This window comes from Bombina bombina, chromosome 5 (assembly GCF_027579735.1).
Source record: "Bombina bombina isolate aBomBom1 chromosome 5, aBomBom1.pri, whole genome shotgun sequence".
NCBI classification, from domain to species: domain Eukaryota; kingdom Metazoa; phylum Chordata; class Amphibia; order Anura; family Bombinatoridae; genus Bombina; species Bombina bombina.
The window spans coordinates 261,340,891-261,359,911 of record NC_069503.1 but is presented as its reverse complement, the minus strand read 5'-3'; the positions used below and the strand labels follow the sequence as shown (position 1 = coordinate 261,359,911).

The following is a 19,021-nucleotide window of genomic DNA, read 5'->3' as shown; positions in this document are numbered from 1 at the left end:
CCATGGTACGATCACTGTTACCCAAATCTTCTTTGACTTCTATGTTTGATATTATATCTGTATTGTTTGATAGCATTAAATCCAATATAGCTTTATTCCTAGTTGGCTCCTCTATTAATTGTGACAAGAAGTTATCCCTGAGAACATTTAAAAATGTATCCCCCTTAGCTGAATTACTAGTTTCATTGGCCCAGTTTATATCAGGGTAGTTAAAATGTTCCATAATTACAGCACTGTTATTAGAAGCCTTACCTATTTACATAAGTAGTTGAGTTTCCTCCATGTCACTAATGTTGGGGGGCTTGTAGCATGTTACAAGTAATATTTTTTTAGGATTTTTTCCTCCACTCTTTGTTTCAACCCACAGGGTCTCTACATTATCACATGTATCATCATAAAGATTTTCCCTTGATTAAGGTTAGGTGTAATACACATGCAGATTCCTCCACCACTTTTATTATTCCTGTCCCTCTTAAATAAAGTGTAACCCTCTAAGTTAACTGCCCAGTCATGTGAATCATCCCACCAAGTTTCAGTTATAATGATAATATCATAGTCCTCTAGCTTCCCCATTTTACCTGTCATGCTTCTTGCATTTGTTGTTATACATTTAATTTTCATGTGCTTTCTGCTGCTACTTGGTGTGCTTTCCTCTATACTTTCTAGTGTAATAAAGGCGGTTGGCCCGAAACATGGTCTATACTTGTTCCTTCCTTGATGGAATAAATAAGATTTTGATGATATATCCACATTGCTGCTTTCATACTTTCTAGTGTGACATTTCTTAAGTCATCCCTTCCTTCAGATATTATAGGAGTTACATATTCACAGACTGATCTCTCTGTTCTATTTTGTTCTAACTGACCCTCCCCCCTTTGCCTAGTTTAAAAGATTCTCTAAACGAGCTACCATCCTTTCTCCCAAAACACCAGCACCCATGTCATTCAGGTGCAATCTATCCTTACTGTACAAAGTGTACCCAAGTGAAAAGTCAGCCTAGTGCTCTAACAAGTCAAACCCCTCATTTTTACACTATGTTTTTAACCATGAATTAACTGACCTTAGCTCCTTCTGCCTTACTGAGTTAGCACATGGCACTGGTAATATCTCCAAAAATATTACTTTGGAGGACCCTAACCCCCTGAAGTAATTTTTTAGGACTCTCCATCTCCCGCTGATTCATTCACTAGTACCAGTATGGACCATGTCTGCAGGATCAGACCCACATCTCTTTAACAATCTATCAATACGCTCCACAATATGCCTAACACAAGCCCCTGGAAGATAGCAAACTGTTCTATTTAAAGGTTCTGGATGACAAATTACCCTATCAACCTTCCTAATAATAGAATCTCCTACCACCAACATCTGCTTCAGGCCCTGACTTGTGTGCCCCTCTTCCTTGGCTGAAGGACTGTTAACTATAGTATGCCCCACTACCATGTCTAAATGGACTGCCCCCCATAGTATGCTCCTCTTCCAGGACTAAAGGACTGTTCACCATATTAGGCAAAACAGTCCTCTCTGACACTGTAACCCCTGAACTGATATCCCCAACATCTTCACTTAATCTGGCAAATCTATTGGGGTGAACCAGCTCAGAACTGGCCTGTCTCTTCCGCTTACCTTTACTTCGCCTTCTAACTTTGACCCAGCTACATCCTGGTGTCTCCTAATCTAAATCCCCCCTATTCCCACTGCTAGAACCATTAACAACTAGCTCAGTCCTATCCATTTCCCTTTCAAGTGACTGAATTTCATGCAGTGTTGCAATTCGTTCCTCCAGAACTCCAATACTGCTGCTCCAGTGATGCAAACATATGGCAAGCTTTACACTGAATGAGATTCTCATACATTCTTAATAAAAGGTTTAACTGGTATTTTATCATACATTGTTTATGTGCCCTGTTATTTTTTACTGGGCACATAAACAGTGTATGATAAACACACTCAAGAGGCTTTTTAAAGGGTATGTCCCTGACTGCAGAACAATGCAATCTTTGCTTACAAAATTAAATTAAAAAAACAAATAACATTATCTTATCATGCAGGTTATTTGCATTATACTTAATCATTATTTCTGATACATATATAAAAAAAATATATTTTATTATTCCTTTCGCCAATTAGAAACTACAGCTACTAAAATGTAGATGAATGGTATTTGTTTGTCTACATTGGTAATATTATGATTGGATTGTGTTGCTTCCTCCCTTATCAAACACTGGTTCATGAGTATAAATATTATTTACTTTAATTGAAAATACTTCAACCACTAAATTCATTATTTTACAGATGCAACTTTGGTACCAATTGACAAATAATTCCAGATTATCAATCTATAGAAAAACTGAGAGGAATAAAGATTTGCAACTACTAGGCCGAATAACAGTGTCATCTCAAAAATGGACAAAGGCTACTGTTGATATCAAAGCCTCTTCGTGGAATACAGTGTCCCCATCTCAGGTAAGGCACGATTTTGCTTATTAGATTATAGTAATTAATAGAACAATTTCTACTATAAAATATTATGCATATATATATTTTTATCTTTATTAACATATAAAAACAAATAGCCATAATTTGTCTTTTAAACAAGATAAGATACAACAAGTTCATATTAGTAAATGATAAAATTAATATAATGTTTAATGGAAGTAGTAGACTCTATAAACAATGGAGTATATTTATTAAAGGGACACTAAACCCACATTTTTTATTGCATGATTCAGATAGAGAATGCAAATTTACGCATCTTTCTAATTTACTCCTATTATCAATTTATCTTTGTTCTTTTTGTATCTTTATTTAATAAGCAGGACTGTAATGCATAGGAGCTGGCCCATTTTTGGTTGAGAACCTGGGTTATGCTTGCTTATTGATGGCTAAAAGTCAGCAACCAATAAGCAAGCACAATCCATGGTACTGAACCTAAAATGGACTGGCTGCTAAGCTTTAAATTCCTGCTTTTTAAATAAAGATAGCAAGAGAACGAAGAAAAATTGATAATAGGAGTAAATTAGAAAGTTTTTTAAAAATGTCATGCTCTATCTGAATCATGAAAGAAAAAAATGTGTGTTTAGTATCCCTTTAATGTGTGAGCGGACATGATACGATGTAGCGTATCATGTCCGCTGCACATCGATAAATGCCGACAGCGTATTTATTGCAACAGCAGTTCTTTTGAACTGCTGGTGCAATGCTGCCCCCTGCAGATTCGGGGCCAATCTGGCCGCTAGCAGGGGGTGTCAATCAACCTGATTGTATTCGATCGGGTTGATTTCAGTCCACGGCCTCAGAGCAGGCGGACAAGTTATGGAGCAGTGGTCTTTAGGCCGGACACAAGGGGCATCAAGCTCCATACGAAGCTTGATACATCTGCCCCAATGTGTCAATTAGAAACTAGATATGCATTCGACATTCGTTTTTATAAACAATGACGATTGTGACCATGGGTAGCGACATTCACCTCTTTTCAGGACCAGATTTATTTGTATAATAGTTCAAATTCAGATCTTTGTGTGTTGCACTATTAAACAAATAAATCTGTCTCTGAAAAGAGACGAATGCTGCTACCAGCGGCCATATTTGTTTTATTAAATGAATGCCGAAGGCACATGTCTAATAGAAACCCAGTAGCAATAGGGTTGTTATCTGTGCTGCTAACTGGAATTTTAGTGGTTAAAAAAATGAATAATAGCCACATTGTACCAGCAGCACCATATAGTCACAGCTAATACTTTTCTAGGAGAACATCTAATGGTATATTGAGATTTTATAAAAATAATGTTGCTATGAAACCGTGGTTCTGGTAAAACTGGCCCTGCCCAAATTATAATGAGGGCTAAATAAACTAGTCACAAACCTCTACTGCTAAGAAATAATAGTCATAAGAAAGAAAATTATTATTTGTGAGGAAATAGAAGGTGTATTATTATTGATGTCTACCAGTTAATATTCTTTTAGTACTCTTCTGATTTTGTTAATTGTAAGTTTGGAAACCTTTATTGTAGGATATTTTACATGTGTTTGTTAAATGTATTCTAGCCCTAACACTTGTCTTCTGGTCTCAAGTAGAGATACGTTCTTTAGTTAAACTCATATTACAAATTGAAAGCTATGGATTACACTTGAGCACAACACATAACTTTCAACTTGTCATATAAGCAATGTTTAGAGATTGGTTGGATTAACCATTGAAATTATAGGGTGCACTAAAGGGATGTCAGCAGCCACACTAAACATTCTCTGGGAATATTTCTTTACCATGTGCGCAAACCCTAGAGTGCTCCAGCATTATTGACCACGCGCTCTGCACTATCAATATTGGGACAGAATTTGGAACTGATTACTCAGTAAAAATAAAGAAAAGTGGTATATGCTGCCTTTATAATCACATTTAATAAAAACAGGAACATATTGAAGTCTATTGACAATGGTCTGAGTTTCCAACCAATTCATATTGGTTTGGTTAATACCATTCACAAACAAATGACAATTAAAAAATAAATAACACCAGCCTGGATTTATCTGCAACTGCCTTAAATTGGTTTTAATTGACTGTAAATTATTTAACCAGCCTTAAAACAACCACTAAAATATGATTTTACTAACTGTCCAATTGAAGATTATTCACTTTCAAACCATTTAACCAACCAACTTCATTAGATAATTTTATTTAACTGCCCCTCCCTATAAAAATTGCTCAAATAAATGTACATCACTGTGAGCACAAATACATATTTTGGTTTAATGGAGTTAATGTCTAAATATGCAGCTGTTTGTTCATAAATGATGAATAATGTGTTAATGTTTAGATAACTAACAGCTAGATTACGAGTTGTGCGTTATGAGTGAAAAAGCAGCGTTATGGCTCTTTTTCACTACTGCTGGTATTACAGGTGTTGTAGGTATAGCTGTACCGCACACCTTTTTGGGCGTCACGCAACGTAACTACCGCACCTTTCAAAAAGTCCTTTTTCAATGGGACTTTATTACGAGTTTGCCTGTCTGACCAAAAAGTGAGCTGTACAGCCTATAACTACAAGATCCGTACCACCACCTGAAAGTCAGTAGTAATGAGTTTTACGCTACAAATCTGTAACATAAAACTCATAACTAAAGTATTACAAAGTACACTAACACGCATAAACTACCTATTAACCCCTAAACCGAGGCCCTAACGCATCGCAAACACTAAAATAAAATTATTAACCCCTAATCTGCTGCTCCGGACATCTCTGCCACTATAATAAATATATTAACCCCTAAACTGCCGCACTCCCGCATCGCAAACACTAGTTAAATATTATTAACCCCTAATCTGCTGCCCCCAATGTCGTCGCCACCTACATACACTTATTAACCCCTAAAGTGCTGCTCCCAATGTTGCCGCCACTATACTAAAGTTATTAACCCCTAAACCTAACCCTAAGTCTAAACCTAACTCTGACGTAACCCTAACACCCACTAACTTTAACCTACTTAAAATAATTCCAAATAAATATTACAATTAATAACTAAATTATTCCTATTTAAAACTAAATACATACTTACCTGTAAAATAAAACCTAAGCTGGCTACAATATAACTAATAGTTACATTGTAGCTATCATACGCCTAGATTTAGAGTTCTGCGTTAGCCGTCAAAAGCAGCGTTAAGGGGTCCTAACGCTGCTTTTGGCCGCCCGCTGGTATTTAGAGTCAGACAGGAAAGGGTCTAATGCTCACTTTCAAGCCGCAATTTTTCCATACCGCAGATCCCCTTACGCCAATTGCGTATCCTATCTTTTCAATGGGATCTTCCTAACGCTGGTATTTAGAGTCTTGGCTGAAGTGAGCGGTAGACCCTCTACCGACAAGACTCCTACCGCCCATGGAAAGGCTGTAGTTAAGAGCTTTATGGGCTAACGCCGGTATATAAAGCTCTTAACTACAGTGCTCTAAAGTACACTAACACCCATAAACTACCTATGTACCCCTAAACCGAGGTCCCTCCACATCGCCGCCACTCTAATAAATATTTTTTACCCCTAATTTGCCGACCGCACATCGCTGCCACCTACATTATCCCTATGAACCCCTAATCTGCTGCCCCTAACATCGCCGACCCCTATATTATATTTATTAACCCTTAATCTGCCCCCCCCAATGTCGCCGCTACCTAACTACACTTATTAACCCCTAATCTGCCAAACGGACCTTGCCGCCACTATAATAAATGTATTAACCCCTAAACCGCCACTCTCCCACCTCGCAAACACTATGATAAATAGTATTAACCCCTAATCTGCCCCCCCCAACGTCGCCGCCACCTAACTTCAAGTATTAACCCCTAATCTGCCGACCGGACCTTGCCGCTACTATAATAAATGTATTAACCCCTAAAGTTAAGTCTAACCCTAACCCTAACACCCCCCTAAATTAAATATAATTTTAATCTAACAAAATAAATTAACTCTTATTAACTAAAGTCTTCCTATTTAAAACTAAATACTTACCTGTAAAATAAACCCTAATATAGCTACAATATAACAAATAATTATATTCTAGCTATTTTAGGATTTATATTTATTGTACACGCAACTTTGTATTTATTTTAACTAGGTACAATAGCTATTAAATAGTTATTAACTATTTAATAGCTACCTAGTTAAAATAATTACAAAATTACCTGTAAAATAAATCCTAACCTAAGTTACAATTAAACCTAACACTACACTATCATTAAATTAATTAAATAAATTAACTAGCAATAACAACAATTACATACAATTAAATAAACTAAACTACATTACAAAAACAAACAAACACTAAATTAGAGAAAATAAATATTACAAGAATTTTAAACTAATTACACCTAATCTAAGCCCCCTAATAAAATAAAAAAAAAAATAATAATAAAAGTCCCTACCCTATTCTACATTGGAACAGCCAATAGAATGCCAGATCAATGAATAAGCCAATCGGATTGAACTTGAATCTGATTGGCTGATTGAATCAGCCAATCAGATTTTTCCTACCTTAATTCCGATTGGCTGATAGAATCCTATCAGCCAATCGGAATTCGAGGGATGCCATCTTGGATGACATCACTTAAAGGAACCTTCATTCGTCGGGTAGTCGTCGGTGAAGAAGGATGTTCTGCGCCGGAGGTCTTGAAGATGGAGCCGCTCCTCGTCGGATGGATGAAGATAGAAGATGCCGCTTGGATGAAGATGTCTGCCGGTCCGGATGTCCTCTTCTGCCCGGATAGGATGTAGACTTCTGCCGGTCTGGATGTCCTCTTCTGGCCCATTGGATGAAGACTTCGGCCCGGCAGGGTGAAGACGACTCAAGGTAGGGATATCTTCAGGGGGGTAGTGTTAGGTTTATTTAAGGGGGGTTTGGGTGGGTTAGAGTTGGGGTATGTGGGTGGTGGGTTTTAATGTTTGGGGGGGTTGTAATTTTGTTTTACAGGCAAAAGAGCTGATTACTTTGGGGCATGCCCCGCAAAAAGCCCTTTTAAGGGCTGGTAAAAGAGCTGGTTAATTTGTAATGTAGAATAGGGTAGGGACTTTTATTATTTGGTTTTTTTAAATTTTATTAGGGGGCTTATATTAGGTGTAATTAGTTTAAAATTCTTGTAATCTTTTTTTATTTTTTGTAATTTAGTGTTTGTTTTTTTGTATTATTTAATTGTAGGTAATTTATTTAATTAATTTAATGATAGTGTAGTGTTAGGTTTAATTGTAACTTAGGTTAGGATTTATTTTACAGGTAATTTTGTAATTATTTGAACTAGGTAGCTATTAAATAGTTAATAACTATTTAATAGCTATTGCACCTAGTTAAAATAAATACAAAGTTGCGTGTAAAATAAATATAAATCCTAAAATAGCTACAATATAATTATTATTTATATTGTAGCTATATTAGGGTTTATTTTATAGGTAAGTATTTAGTTTTAAATAGGAATACTTTAGTTCATTTTAGGAATTTTATTTTGTTTAATAAAAATTATATTTATGTTAGGGGGTGTTAGGGTTAGAGTTATGTTTAGGGGTTAATAACTTTGTTATAGTAGTGGCGATGGTGCGGGCGGGAGATTAGGGGTTAATATTTGTAGGTAGGTGGCGGCGATGTTAGGGAGGGCAGATTAGGGGTTAATACAATTTATTATAGTGTTTGCGAGGTGGGAGTGCGGCGGTTTAGGGGTTAATACATTTATTATAGTGGCGGCAAGGTCTGGTCGGCAGATTAGGGGTTAATAAGTGTAGTTAGGTAGCGGCGATTTTGGGGGGGCAAATTAGGGGTTAATAAATATAACATAGGAGTCGGCGGTGTTAGGGGCAGCAGATTAGGAGTTCATAGGGATAATGTAGGTTGCGGTGGTGTCCGGAGCAGAAGATTAGGGGTTAATAATAATATGCAGGGGTCAGCGATAACGGGGGTGGCAGATTAGGGGTTAATAAGTGTAAGATTAGGGGTGTTTTGACTCGGGGTTCATGTTAGGGTGTTAGGTGTAGACTTAGAAAGTGTTTCCCCATAGGAAACAATGGGGCTGCGTTAGGAGCTGCTTTTTTGCAGGTGTTAGGTTTTTTTCAGCCAGCTCAGCCCCATTGTTTCCTATGGGGATATCGTGCACGAGCACGTTTTCCCAGTTTACCGCTACCGTAAGCAACGCTGGTATTGAGAGTTGAAGTGGAGCTACATTAGGCTCAATGCACCCTTTTTTGAGCCTAACGCAGCCCCTCAGACAACTCTAAATACCAGCGTTGTTTGGAAGCAACGGTAGGAAAAAAAGCTGCGTTAGATACGCAGGTCTTTACCGACAAAACTCTAAATCTAGCCGATAGTTTTTATTTTTATTTCACAGGTAAGTTTGTATTTATTTTAACTAGGTTAATTAGTTAGTAAATTGTAACTACCTAGTAAAAATAAATACAAATTTACCTGTGAAATAAAGCCTTACCTGTCTAACATTTAAACCTAACATTACACTAAAATTAAATAAATTAAATTAATGAAATACAATTAACTAAATTACAAAAATAAATAAACACTGTTACACAAAATAAAAAAGAAATGATCAAATATTTAAACTAATTACACCTAATCTAATAGCCCTATCAAAATAATAATGCCCCCCCAAAATAAAAAAAAAACCTAGCCTAAACTTAACTGCCAATAACCCTTAAAAGGGCCTTTTGCTGGGCATTGCCCCAAAGAAATCAGCTCTTTTATCTGTATAAAAAAATACAAACAACCCCCCAACAGTAAAACCCACTACCCACACAACCAACCCCCCAAATAAAATCCTATCTAAATAAACCTAAGCTCCCTATTGCCCTGAAAAGGGCATTTGGATGGGCATTGCCCTTAAAATGGCATTTAGCTCTTTTACATTGCCTAAAACCCTAAACTAAAAATAAAACCCACCCAATAAACCCTTAAAAAACCTTACACTAACCCCCGAAGATCCACTTACAGCTATTGAAGACCGGACATCCATCCTCATCCAGCCGTGAGAAGTCTTCATCCAAGCAGCAAGAAGTCCTCAATGAAGCCGGGAGAAGTCTTTATCCAATCGGCAAGAAGTCGTCCTCCTGATGGGCAGAAGTCTTTATCCAGACAGCATCTGCTATCTTCATCCTTCCGGTGCGGAGCGGGTCCAGCTTCAAGACATCTGGTGCGGAGCATCCTCTTCATACGGTCCCAGCCATACACTAAAGGTTCCCTTTAAGGGACATCATCTAAGATGGCGTCCCTTGAATTCAAATTTGCTGATAGAATTCTATCAGCCAATCGGAATTAAAGGGTAAAAAATCTTATTGGCTGATACAATCAGCCAATAGGATTGAGCTTTAAACCTATTGGCTGATACAATCAGCCAATAGGATTGAGCTCGCATTCTATTGGCTGATTGGAACATCTTGGATGACGTCCCTTAAAGGGAACCTTCAGTGTACGGCTGGGACCGTATGAAGAGGATGCTCTGCGCCGGATGTCTTGAAGATGGACCCGCTCCGCACTAGAAGGATGAAGATAGAAACTGCCGTCTGGATGAAGACTTCTGCCCGCCTGGAGGATGACTTCTTGCTGCTTGGATGAAGACTTCTCCTGACTGGATGAGGATTGATGTCCGGTCTTCAAAAACTGTAAGTGGATCTTTGGGGGTTAGTGTTAGTTTTTTTAAGGATTTATTGGGTGGGTTTTATTTTTAGCTTATAGTTTTTGGTACTGTAAAAGAGCTAAATGCCTTTTTAAGGACAATGCCCATCCAAATGCCCTTTTCAGGGCAATGGGGAGCTTAGGTTTGTTTAGATAGGATTTTATTTGGGGGTTGGTTGTGTGAGTGGTGGGTTTTACTGTCGGGGGTTGTTTGTATTTTTTTTTTTTTACAGATTTCTTTGGGGCAATGCCCTTCAAAAGCCCCTTTTAAGGGCTATTGGCAGTTTAGTGTAGGCTAGGTTTTTTTTAATTTTTTTTTTGGGGGGGGGCTTTTTTATTTTGATAGGGCTATTATATTAGGAGTAATTGTTTTTTATTTTTGATAATTTCTTTTTTATTTTGTGTAATTTATTGTTTTTAGTATTTTTTTTTTTTACAGATTTCTTTGGGGCAATGCCCTGCAAAAGCCCCTTTTTAAGGGCTATTGGCAGTTTAGTGTAGGCTAGGTTTTTTGTTTTTTTTTTGTGGGGGGGCTTTTTTATTTTGATAGGGCTATTAGATTAGGAGTAATTGTTTTTTATTTTTGATAATTTCTTTTTTTTATTTTGTGTAATTTAGTGTTTATTATTTTTTGTAATTTAGATAAATGTATTTTTTAAATTTAATTTATTTAATTTTAGTGTAATGTTAGGTGTTAGTGTGAGGCAGCTTAGGTTTTATTTTACAGGTAAATTTGAATTTATTTTAACTAGGTAGCTAGTAAATAGTTAATAACTATTTACTAACTAGTCTACCTAGTTAAAATAAATACAAACTTACCTGTGAAATAAAACTAAAACCTAAGATAGCTACAATGTAACTATTAGTTATATTGTAGCTAGCTTAGGGTTTATTTTACAGGTAAGTAAGTATTTATTTTTAAATTGGAATTATTTAGTTATTAATAGTAAGTTTTATTTAGAATTAGTTTAATTATATTAAAGTTAGGGGTGTTAGGGTTAGGGTTGCATTAGGGTTAGGGTTACACTTAAGGTTAGGTTTAGGGGTTAATATATGTATTTAGTGTTAGTGATGTGGGAGGCCAGAGGTTTAGGGTTTAATAACTTTAGTATAGTGGTGGCGGCAACATTGGGGGCGGCAGATTAGGAGTTAATAAGTGTAATGTAGGTGTCGGCGATGTCGGGGGCAGCAGATTAGGGGTGTTTAGACTCGGGGTTTATGTTAGGGTGTTAGGTGTAAACATACATTTTGTTTCCCCATAGACATCAATGGGGCTGCAATACGGAGCTTTACGCTCCGTCATTGCAGGTGTTAGGCTTTTTTTTTTAGCCGGTTCTTCCTATTGATGACTATGGGGAAATCGTGCACGAGCATGTCAAAGCAGCTCAAAGCAGCGCTTGTATTTGTGTGCGGTATGGAGCTCAACGCAGCTATATCGCCCGCAAACGCTGGGTTTTTGCAAACCTGTTAAAGCAGCGCTATTAAAGGTGAGCTGTGGAAATAACTTGCAAGTTATTAGCGAGTCACTCATAACGCAAAACTGGTAATCTGGCTGTTATTTTTTTAAGTTTTAGCATCTGTTCTTCTAACTAAGTTATATCTATAATTCTGTTGTGAATTTGGAGATAAATGTGAAGCTTCTCTGGCTCCAATAAATTTTCCCTTTTTCAATTTCAGAAAATAATATATTTCTTTGATATTCCAGATAATTTTAGAGGCCTTTATTTTATCATCTAATTCCTTTGTTGCTGTTGATGACATTATTTTATCTCCAGGATGTAGCTTTACAAATAATTCACTTACAGGTAAGAAAAATCAAACAATTTCACTTTTTTGAACATAAAAGAAATATTTGAGATTAATAAATGTTTTATCAATTTTCTTTTATGTAAATATATAGAATATGTGTACAGTGCCTTATAGCTGTATACCACCAATTCACATATGTACAGTAAGAATTGCTGAACTATTTCTCAGATAACTTGAAAAAGGATTTTCAAATTTAACAGTCCTCTGACTTCCACTACTTATTCATCTGCTTATTACCTAAAATACTAAAAGGATGTTAATTATTAATATATACATAACATATACTTACAATTAAGCAATACATTGCAAAAGTTCTGCATTAAATTATTAGCACTCTAGAAAAATTTACAATGCATTGCTTTGAAGTCCAGGAATATTCCCTTGAAAACCTTCTTGAGTAATCTTTATCATATTTCCTTTTCTGTGGCCAAGTATGGCAGCTATAAATGTGCTCCTGCACTGCTCAAGCAATCAGTGTATATAATGTTGTGTGGCCAGAGCTCTGGCTCCTCTAGAATGCACTGGAACATCAAAAAGTTATAGGAAAAGAGTACAAAATAAATAGTAAATGTTTATATCAAAGTAATTTTTCTAGGAAGTATATTTTAAGGGGGAAATTAATTTTGAGTTTAATGTCACTTTAAGTCTTTATTGGTTGATTGGGTATAAATGGCAAACAGTACCTAGAACTCAAAAATATGCTAACTGAATATATTGCAGAACTTTACAGCAACCAAATATATCCAAAATAATCATATGGTGTTTTTACCACGGAAACAAAATCTGTATGAATCTTAGTGTATATCACAGGCATTTGCTTTATACAGGGAGTGCAGAATTATTAGGCAAGTTGTATTTTTGAGGATTAATTTTATTATTTAACAACAACCATGTTCTCAATGAACCCAAAAAACTAATTAATATCAAAGCTGAATAGTTTTGGAAGTAGTTTTTAGTTTGTTTTTAGTTATAGCTATTTTAGGGGGATATCTGTGTGTGCAGGTGACTATTACTGTGCATAATTATTAGGCAACTTAACAAAAAACAAATATATACCCATTTCAATTATTTATTTTTACCAGTGAAACCAATATAACATCTCAACATTCACAAATATACATTTCTGACATTCAAAAACAAAACAAAAACAAATCAGTGACCAATATAGCCACCTTTCTTTGCAAGGACACTCAAAAGCCTGCCATCCATGGATTCTGTCAGTGTTTTGATCTGTTCACCATCAACATTGCGTGCAGCAGCAATCACAGCCTCCCAGACACTGTTCAGAGAGGTGTACTGTTTTCCCTCCTTGTAAATCTCACATTTGATGATGGACCACAGGTTCTCAATGGGGTTCAGATCAGGTGAACAAGGAGGCCATGTCATTAGATTTTCTTCTTTTATACCCTTTCTTGCCAGCCACGCTGTGGAGTACTTGGACGCGTGTGATGGAGCATTGTCCTGCATGAAAATCATGTTTTTCTTGAAGGATGCAGACTTCTTCCTGTACCACTGCTTGAAGAAGGTGTCTTCCAGAAACTGGCAGTAGGACTGGGAGTTGAGCTTGACTCCATCCTCAACCCGAAAAGGCCCCACAAGCTCATCTTTGATGATACCAGCCCAAACCAGTACTCCACCTCCACCTTGCTGGGGTCTGAGTCGGACTGGAGCTCTCTGCCCTTTACCAATCCAGCCACGGGCCCATCCATCTGGCCCATCAAGACTCACTCTCATTTCATCAGTCCATAAAACCTTAGAAAAATCAGTCTTGAGATATTTCTTGGCCCAGTCTTGACGTTTCAGCTTGTGTGTCTTGTTCAGTGGTGGTCGTCTTTCAGCCTTTCTTACCATGGCCATGTCTCTGAGTATTGTACACCTTGTACTTTTGGGCACTCCAGTGATGTTGCAGCTCTGAAATATGGCCAAACTGGTGGCAAGTGGCAACTTGGCAGCTGCACGCTTGACTTTTCTCAGTTCATGGGCAGTTATTTTGCGCCTTGGTTTTTGCACACGCTTCTTGTGACCCTGTTGACTATTTTGAATGAAACACTTGATTGTTCGATGATCACGCTTCAGAAGCTTTGCAATTTTAAGAGTGCTGCATCCCTTTGCAAGATATCTCACTATTTTTGACTTTTCTGAGCCTGCCAAGTCCTTCTTTTGACCCATTTTGCCAAAGGAAAGGAAGTTGCCTAATAATTATGCACACCTGATATAGGGTGTTGATGTCATTAGACCACACCCCTTCTCATTACAGAGATGCACATCACCTAATATGCTTAATTGGTAGTAGGCTTTCGAGCCTATACAGCTTGGAGTAAGACAACATGCATAAAGAGGATGATGTGGTCAAAATACTCATTTGCCTAATAATTCTGCACTCCCTGTAAACCAAGAAATTACTTCCATGGTTCTCTAATGTCTTGAATTGTTTACAGTGTTCCTCCCAGTACCTAATATATTAAAGTCCATTGGGCTGCCAATCATTTTGTCTATGTCAGCTGTTCTAACGTAGAAGCATTCTGAAATCCTGATTTGTTGATGGTATTTAGAGATAGATGCCCCAATCTAGATTGCATGTGAAATCCCCAACATGAGGTTCCCTGAATGCAACATGTGATATTATGTAGTCGGAATATACATCTGGGGGAAATTCATAAGGAGGATGATTCTTTACCTGCTATGGCTCTATATTCACAATCATCTTTTCAAAACAACTTGATTATGATTATTTAAGTTATTAACAAAATAAAAAGATCATCTAGTTGGCTGTACATTTTGCAAATTTGTGGCTTTCTGGTCTAGTGTAAATAAACCCAGTATATTTTCATTGCAGATTTTTCAAATGACCTTTTAGCATTCCATTGCCTACCTGGGTTGTTACCTTGTGGAGATGGAAACTGTGTACCAAGAAGAAGGTTTTGTGATTTCACACCTGACTGTCCAAATGGTGCAGATGAAGCTAAATGCGGTAAGATATATCAAAATATGTATTGACTTATAACTAATACTTTAGATAAAACATTTGAAAATGTATTTGTTTATAGAAAATATAAAAAATGGATATATGTAAGAGCACAACATACACATCCATACGTATATAATACTAAGATGACAAATGTAGATGTTTTCATTCTATCATATTTGTGTACACAGAGAAAAAAAATGCAAAAAATTGGTTACAAAAACAGAAGCAATAAAAAAATAACTAGCCTAACAACGTTTAAATAATTGTAAACAAGTAATTGGTTTCATTTTAAATCCATATATATATATATATATATATATATATATATATATATATATATATATATATATTTAAAATGAGTTTCTTTGAACTTACATTTTAATTACCACAATAACCCTATTAAATCTAGCACATGATATAAAAATTACATTGTTCAATGTTGTCATTGAGCAAATGTCCAATGACAGTATATCTCCAAAGTCATAAATGATGATATTAAACATACTCAGACACTGACATGATATATGTTATACTCTAGCAGCGACATTTTAAAGTTTTAGGGGTTTATATACGTTGTGCCTTCTAAGAGTAGGTAGAAACCTTCCCTAAAAGTGTTCTGCAAACCTCTGATCTTCATTAGGGCTGCTTAGGACATGCAGACCCTGGCTCCTACATTTGAGAGTAATCTTTCAAGTCCCCCACAATTGTCTAAAGGCTGTGGCTAGAACTTCAGGACGTTTCCCTTTTACTCACTATCCCTCAGGAAACAAAAATAAAATGCCAAGAACACTCTGTGTTTGATACAGCATTATATGTGTGGCATTCTTCTCGGCAATCCAGTGGCCCAGTCTTGTTTTAAGATACTCTCCATATTAGTTTATATTTTATGTTCCTTAATGGTTGAAGCATTTCTGTATCAAAAGGTTAGGCAGATTTGATATGTTTATGTTGTAGTTAGTGCTATGTAAAGGGTTGCTTTTAACCATTTTGTGGTTGGAAATATTCTTAGGGGCCGATTTATCAAAGTGTCAATCAGCCCTAATGCATCTTTTTCCATGCAAGCCTTCAGGCTCGCAGGAAACAGGAGTTAAGAAGCAGCGGTCTTTAGACCGCTGCTCCTTAACTCGTCCGACACCTCTGAGGCGGCAGACAGCAATCAGCCTGATCGGATATGATCAGGTTGATTGACACCCCCTGCTAGTGGCCCCTGATAGTGTATGCTGTCATCATTTATTGATGTAGGGCAGACATGATCCGCTACAGTGGATCATGTTCGCTCCGAAGATGATAAATCGGCCCTATAGGCTCTTAAACTTCTATTGTAGCTAATTTAGGAAAAATCCTGCAGTTGATGTTTTCTTGAATAAATTTAGTAATTTTCTTTATCTGGGTTCAGAGCATTGTCATTTTTTCCTGTTTAACATAAATGTAGATCAGAATATTATGGAAGCTTCAAATTCTAATCAACCTTTCACAATGTAGAGATTTGAACTGTAACTATAAAGCCCCACTAGAAATCTGCCAATCATGAATGAATGGCGCAGGAGCATAACTATCTAACGCCTTTGTTGGAGGGATCTTGTGAAAATAAAATGATCTAACAGAGCATTTAGCTTTGCATTATGTCTCAGTCTTTACAATTTTTCAAGCCCTGTTATGAATTTGTTTTTTTTTGTCAGTTATTCAACCCCCTGTCTGGATCACCATTGGGTTCTTTGTAGTCCCATGCATTGATTGTCCTTTGAATCTTTTTAACAGAATTCTAAGTTTGCCTTGGTCCTTTGTTCACAGTCAAACAATATGAGATTGGCGCTCTTCTCTCTTTTTAATTTAGATCCCTGTATTTTATTTAGCATTCTCAAGATATCAGATAATCTAATTTTCTTTTTAAACTATATTTATGGTTCTATAATTGGTTTTGTACTAATAATCCATGAACAGAAGTTATATATACAGACTTCAGTTTTTTCATCAAGTAAAGGGGCTGATCATAATCCTTAAGAAAAAAAATCAAATTATTTATCTTTAAAAAAAATACATAGTCATTAATGGTGTTTTTCTGATGATAATCATGATATACCTTTTTCTTAAGGATTTGGATTAACCCCATAGTTAAGAATACCATGCTCCATGATAGACAGGTATGGGGATTTTGCCTAAAATCCTCATGTTGCTATATTAGATGTTTAATATGCTTTTATTATTTATTTTACCTCCTATGAACTGTAACTCTTAAAATTGTTTTTTTTCTAGTTCTAAGACCTGGATAAGCACCCTGCTGACTTTCCAAGGCTAACTCTGATACAAATCTGTCCATTATTAGCTTTAAAAGATGATAACTGTAAAACAATGCTCTTAAAATGACATTAAACATTAAATACATTCAGTAAGCATAGTATTGAGGATATCCCAGCCTCCCTCTAGTCATGAGTGCTGCCATATTGAAATATTTATTTTACTAAATTCCAGTGCTGATGTGTTAGCTCATGTGTAGCAACCCTCCTTCAGACACCGGCATTGTAACTTAGTTTCCAAAATAGCAGCACTCATGATTAGAGGGAGGGGCATGATATGTATTTTGTGTTTAATGTCCCTTTAATACTAACATCATGACAGTGGCTAGCCTTGTTGTCTGCAGATTCCAGCCTGGATTGTCTCATATAATAAGGCAAGTGGTGGGTGGAGTTTGGCTATTGAAAAACAAATTCATCAAACAAGATGTTAATTTTTTTTTTTTTATCATTTGGCTAATTTGTTATTTTATAGCAAGACAACATAAATTTCCTATAATTACAAGGTGTTGACTGTCCCTTTAAATACTATAATGCTTAAAGGATCACCCAATTTAGTTGAATTGCATAATTAATAAGTGCATAATAAAAAGACAATGATTTAACACCTACTCTAAATTTCAAACAAGCAGTAGATTTGTTTTCTGGCGTTTATTTTTTCTCCCATTTTCCAGCCCCCTGTATCGTGACAGACATCAGCCAATCACAAACTAGTATACGCATTCCCTGTGAGCTTGTGCACATGCTCAGTAGAATCTTGTTCCCTAGAAAATGTGAATATAAAAAGACTGTGCAAAATTTGATAATGGAAGTAAATTGAAAGTGTCTTAAAACTGCTGCTCTGTCTGAATCATAAAAGTTTATTTTGACTTGAGTGTCCCCTTTAATGAATTACGGCTAGATTACAGGTTTTACGGTAATAGGGGTGCGGTAATAACTTGCACGTTATTGTCACCGCTCACTTCCCTACAGCGCTGGTATTACAGGCTTTCATAAACCCGGCGATATTGAGCAAAAAGTGAGCGTAGAGCAAAATTGTGCTCCATACCGCACTCCAATACCGGCGCTGCTGAAAGCTTCAATGAGCTGGTTTTACGTGCTCGTGCACGATTCCACCATAGAGATCAATGGGGAGAGCTGGCTGTAAAAAGTCTAACACCTGCAAAAAAGCAGCGTAAAGCTCCGTAGCGCAGCCCCATTGATTCCTATGGGGAAACTAAATCTATGTTTACACCTAACACCCTAACATGAACCCCGAGTCTAAACACTCTTAATATTACACTTATTAACACCTAATCTGCCGCCCCCAACATCTCCGACACCTACATTATATTTATTAACCCCTAATCTGCCGCTCCCAACATCGCCGACACCTACATTATATTAATTAGCCCCTAATCTGCTGCCCCCAACATTGCCGACACCTACATATTGTTATTAACCCCTAATCTGCCGCCCCAACGTTGCCACCACTATAATAAACATATTAACCCCTAAACTACCATACTCCCGCATCGCAAACACTAGTTAAATATTATTAACCCATAATCTGCCGCCCCAAACATCGCCACCACCAACCTACATTTATTAACCCCTACTCTGCCACGGCCAACGTCGCCGCCACTATACTAAATTTATTAACCCTTAAACCTAAGTCTAACCCTAACCCTAACACCTCCTAACTTAAATATAATTAAAATAAATCGAAATAAAACTTACTATCATTACCTAACTAATTCCTATTTAAAACTAAATACTTACCTATAAAATAAAACCTAAGCTAGCTACAACTAATAGTTAC

The 19,021-nt window shown here is 36.6% G+C and overlaps 1 protein-coding gene across 1 annotated transcript in view; it reads left to right on the top strand.

Moving 5' to 3' along the window:
* Window positions 1-19,021, top strand: part of MALRD1 (MAM and LDL receptor class A domain containing 1) — a 998,487-nt gene that overhangs the window by 34,498 nt on the left and 944,968 nt on the right. Inside the window, exons 4-5 of the mRNA XM_053715701.1 lie at window positions 2,296-2,466; window positions 11,858-11,957. Of these exons, the coding sequence (XP_053571676.1) occupies window positions 2,296-2,466; window positions 11,858-11,957 (271 nt within the window). The remainder of the gene's footprint in view (window positions 1-2,295; window positions 2,467-11,857; window positions 11,958-19,021) is intronic.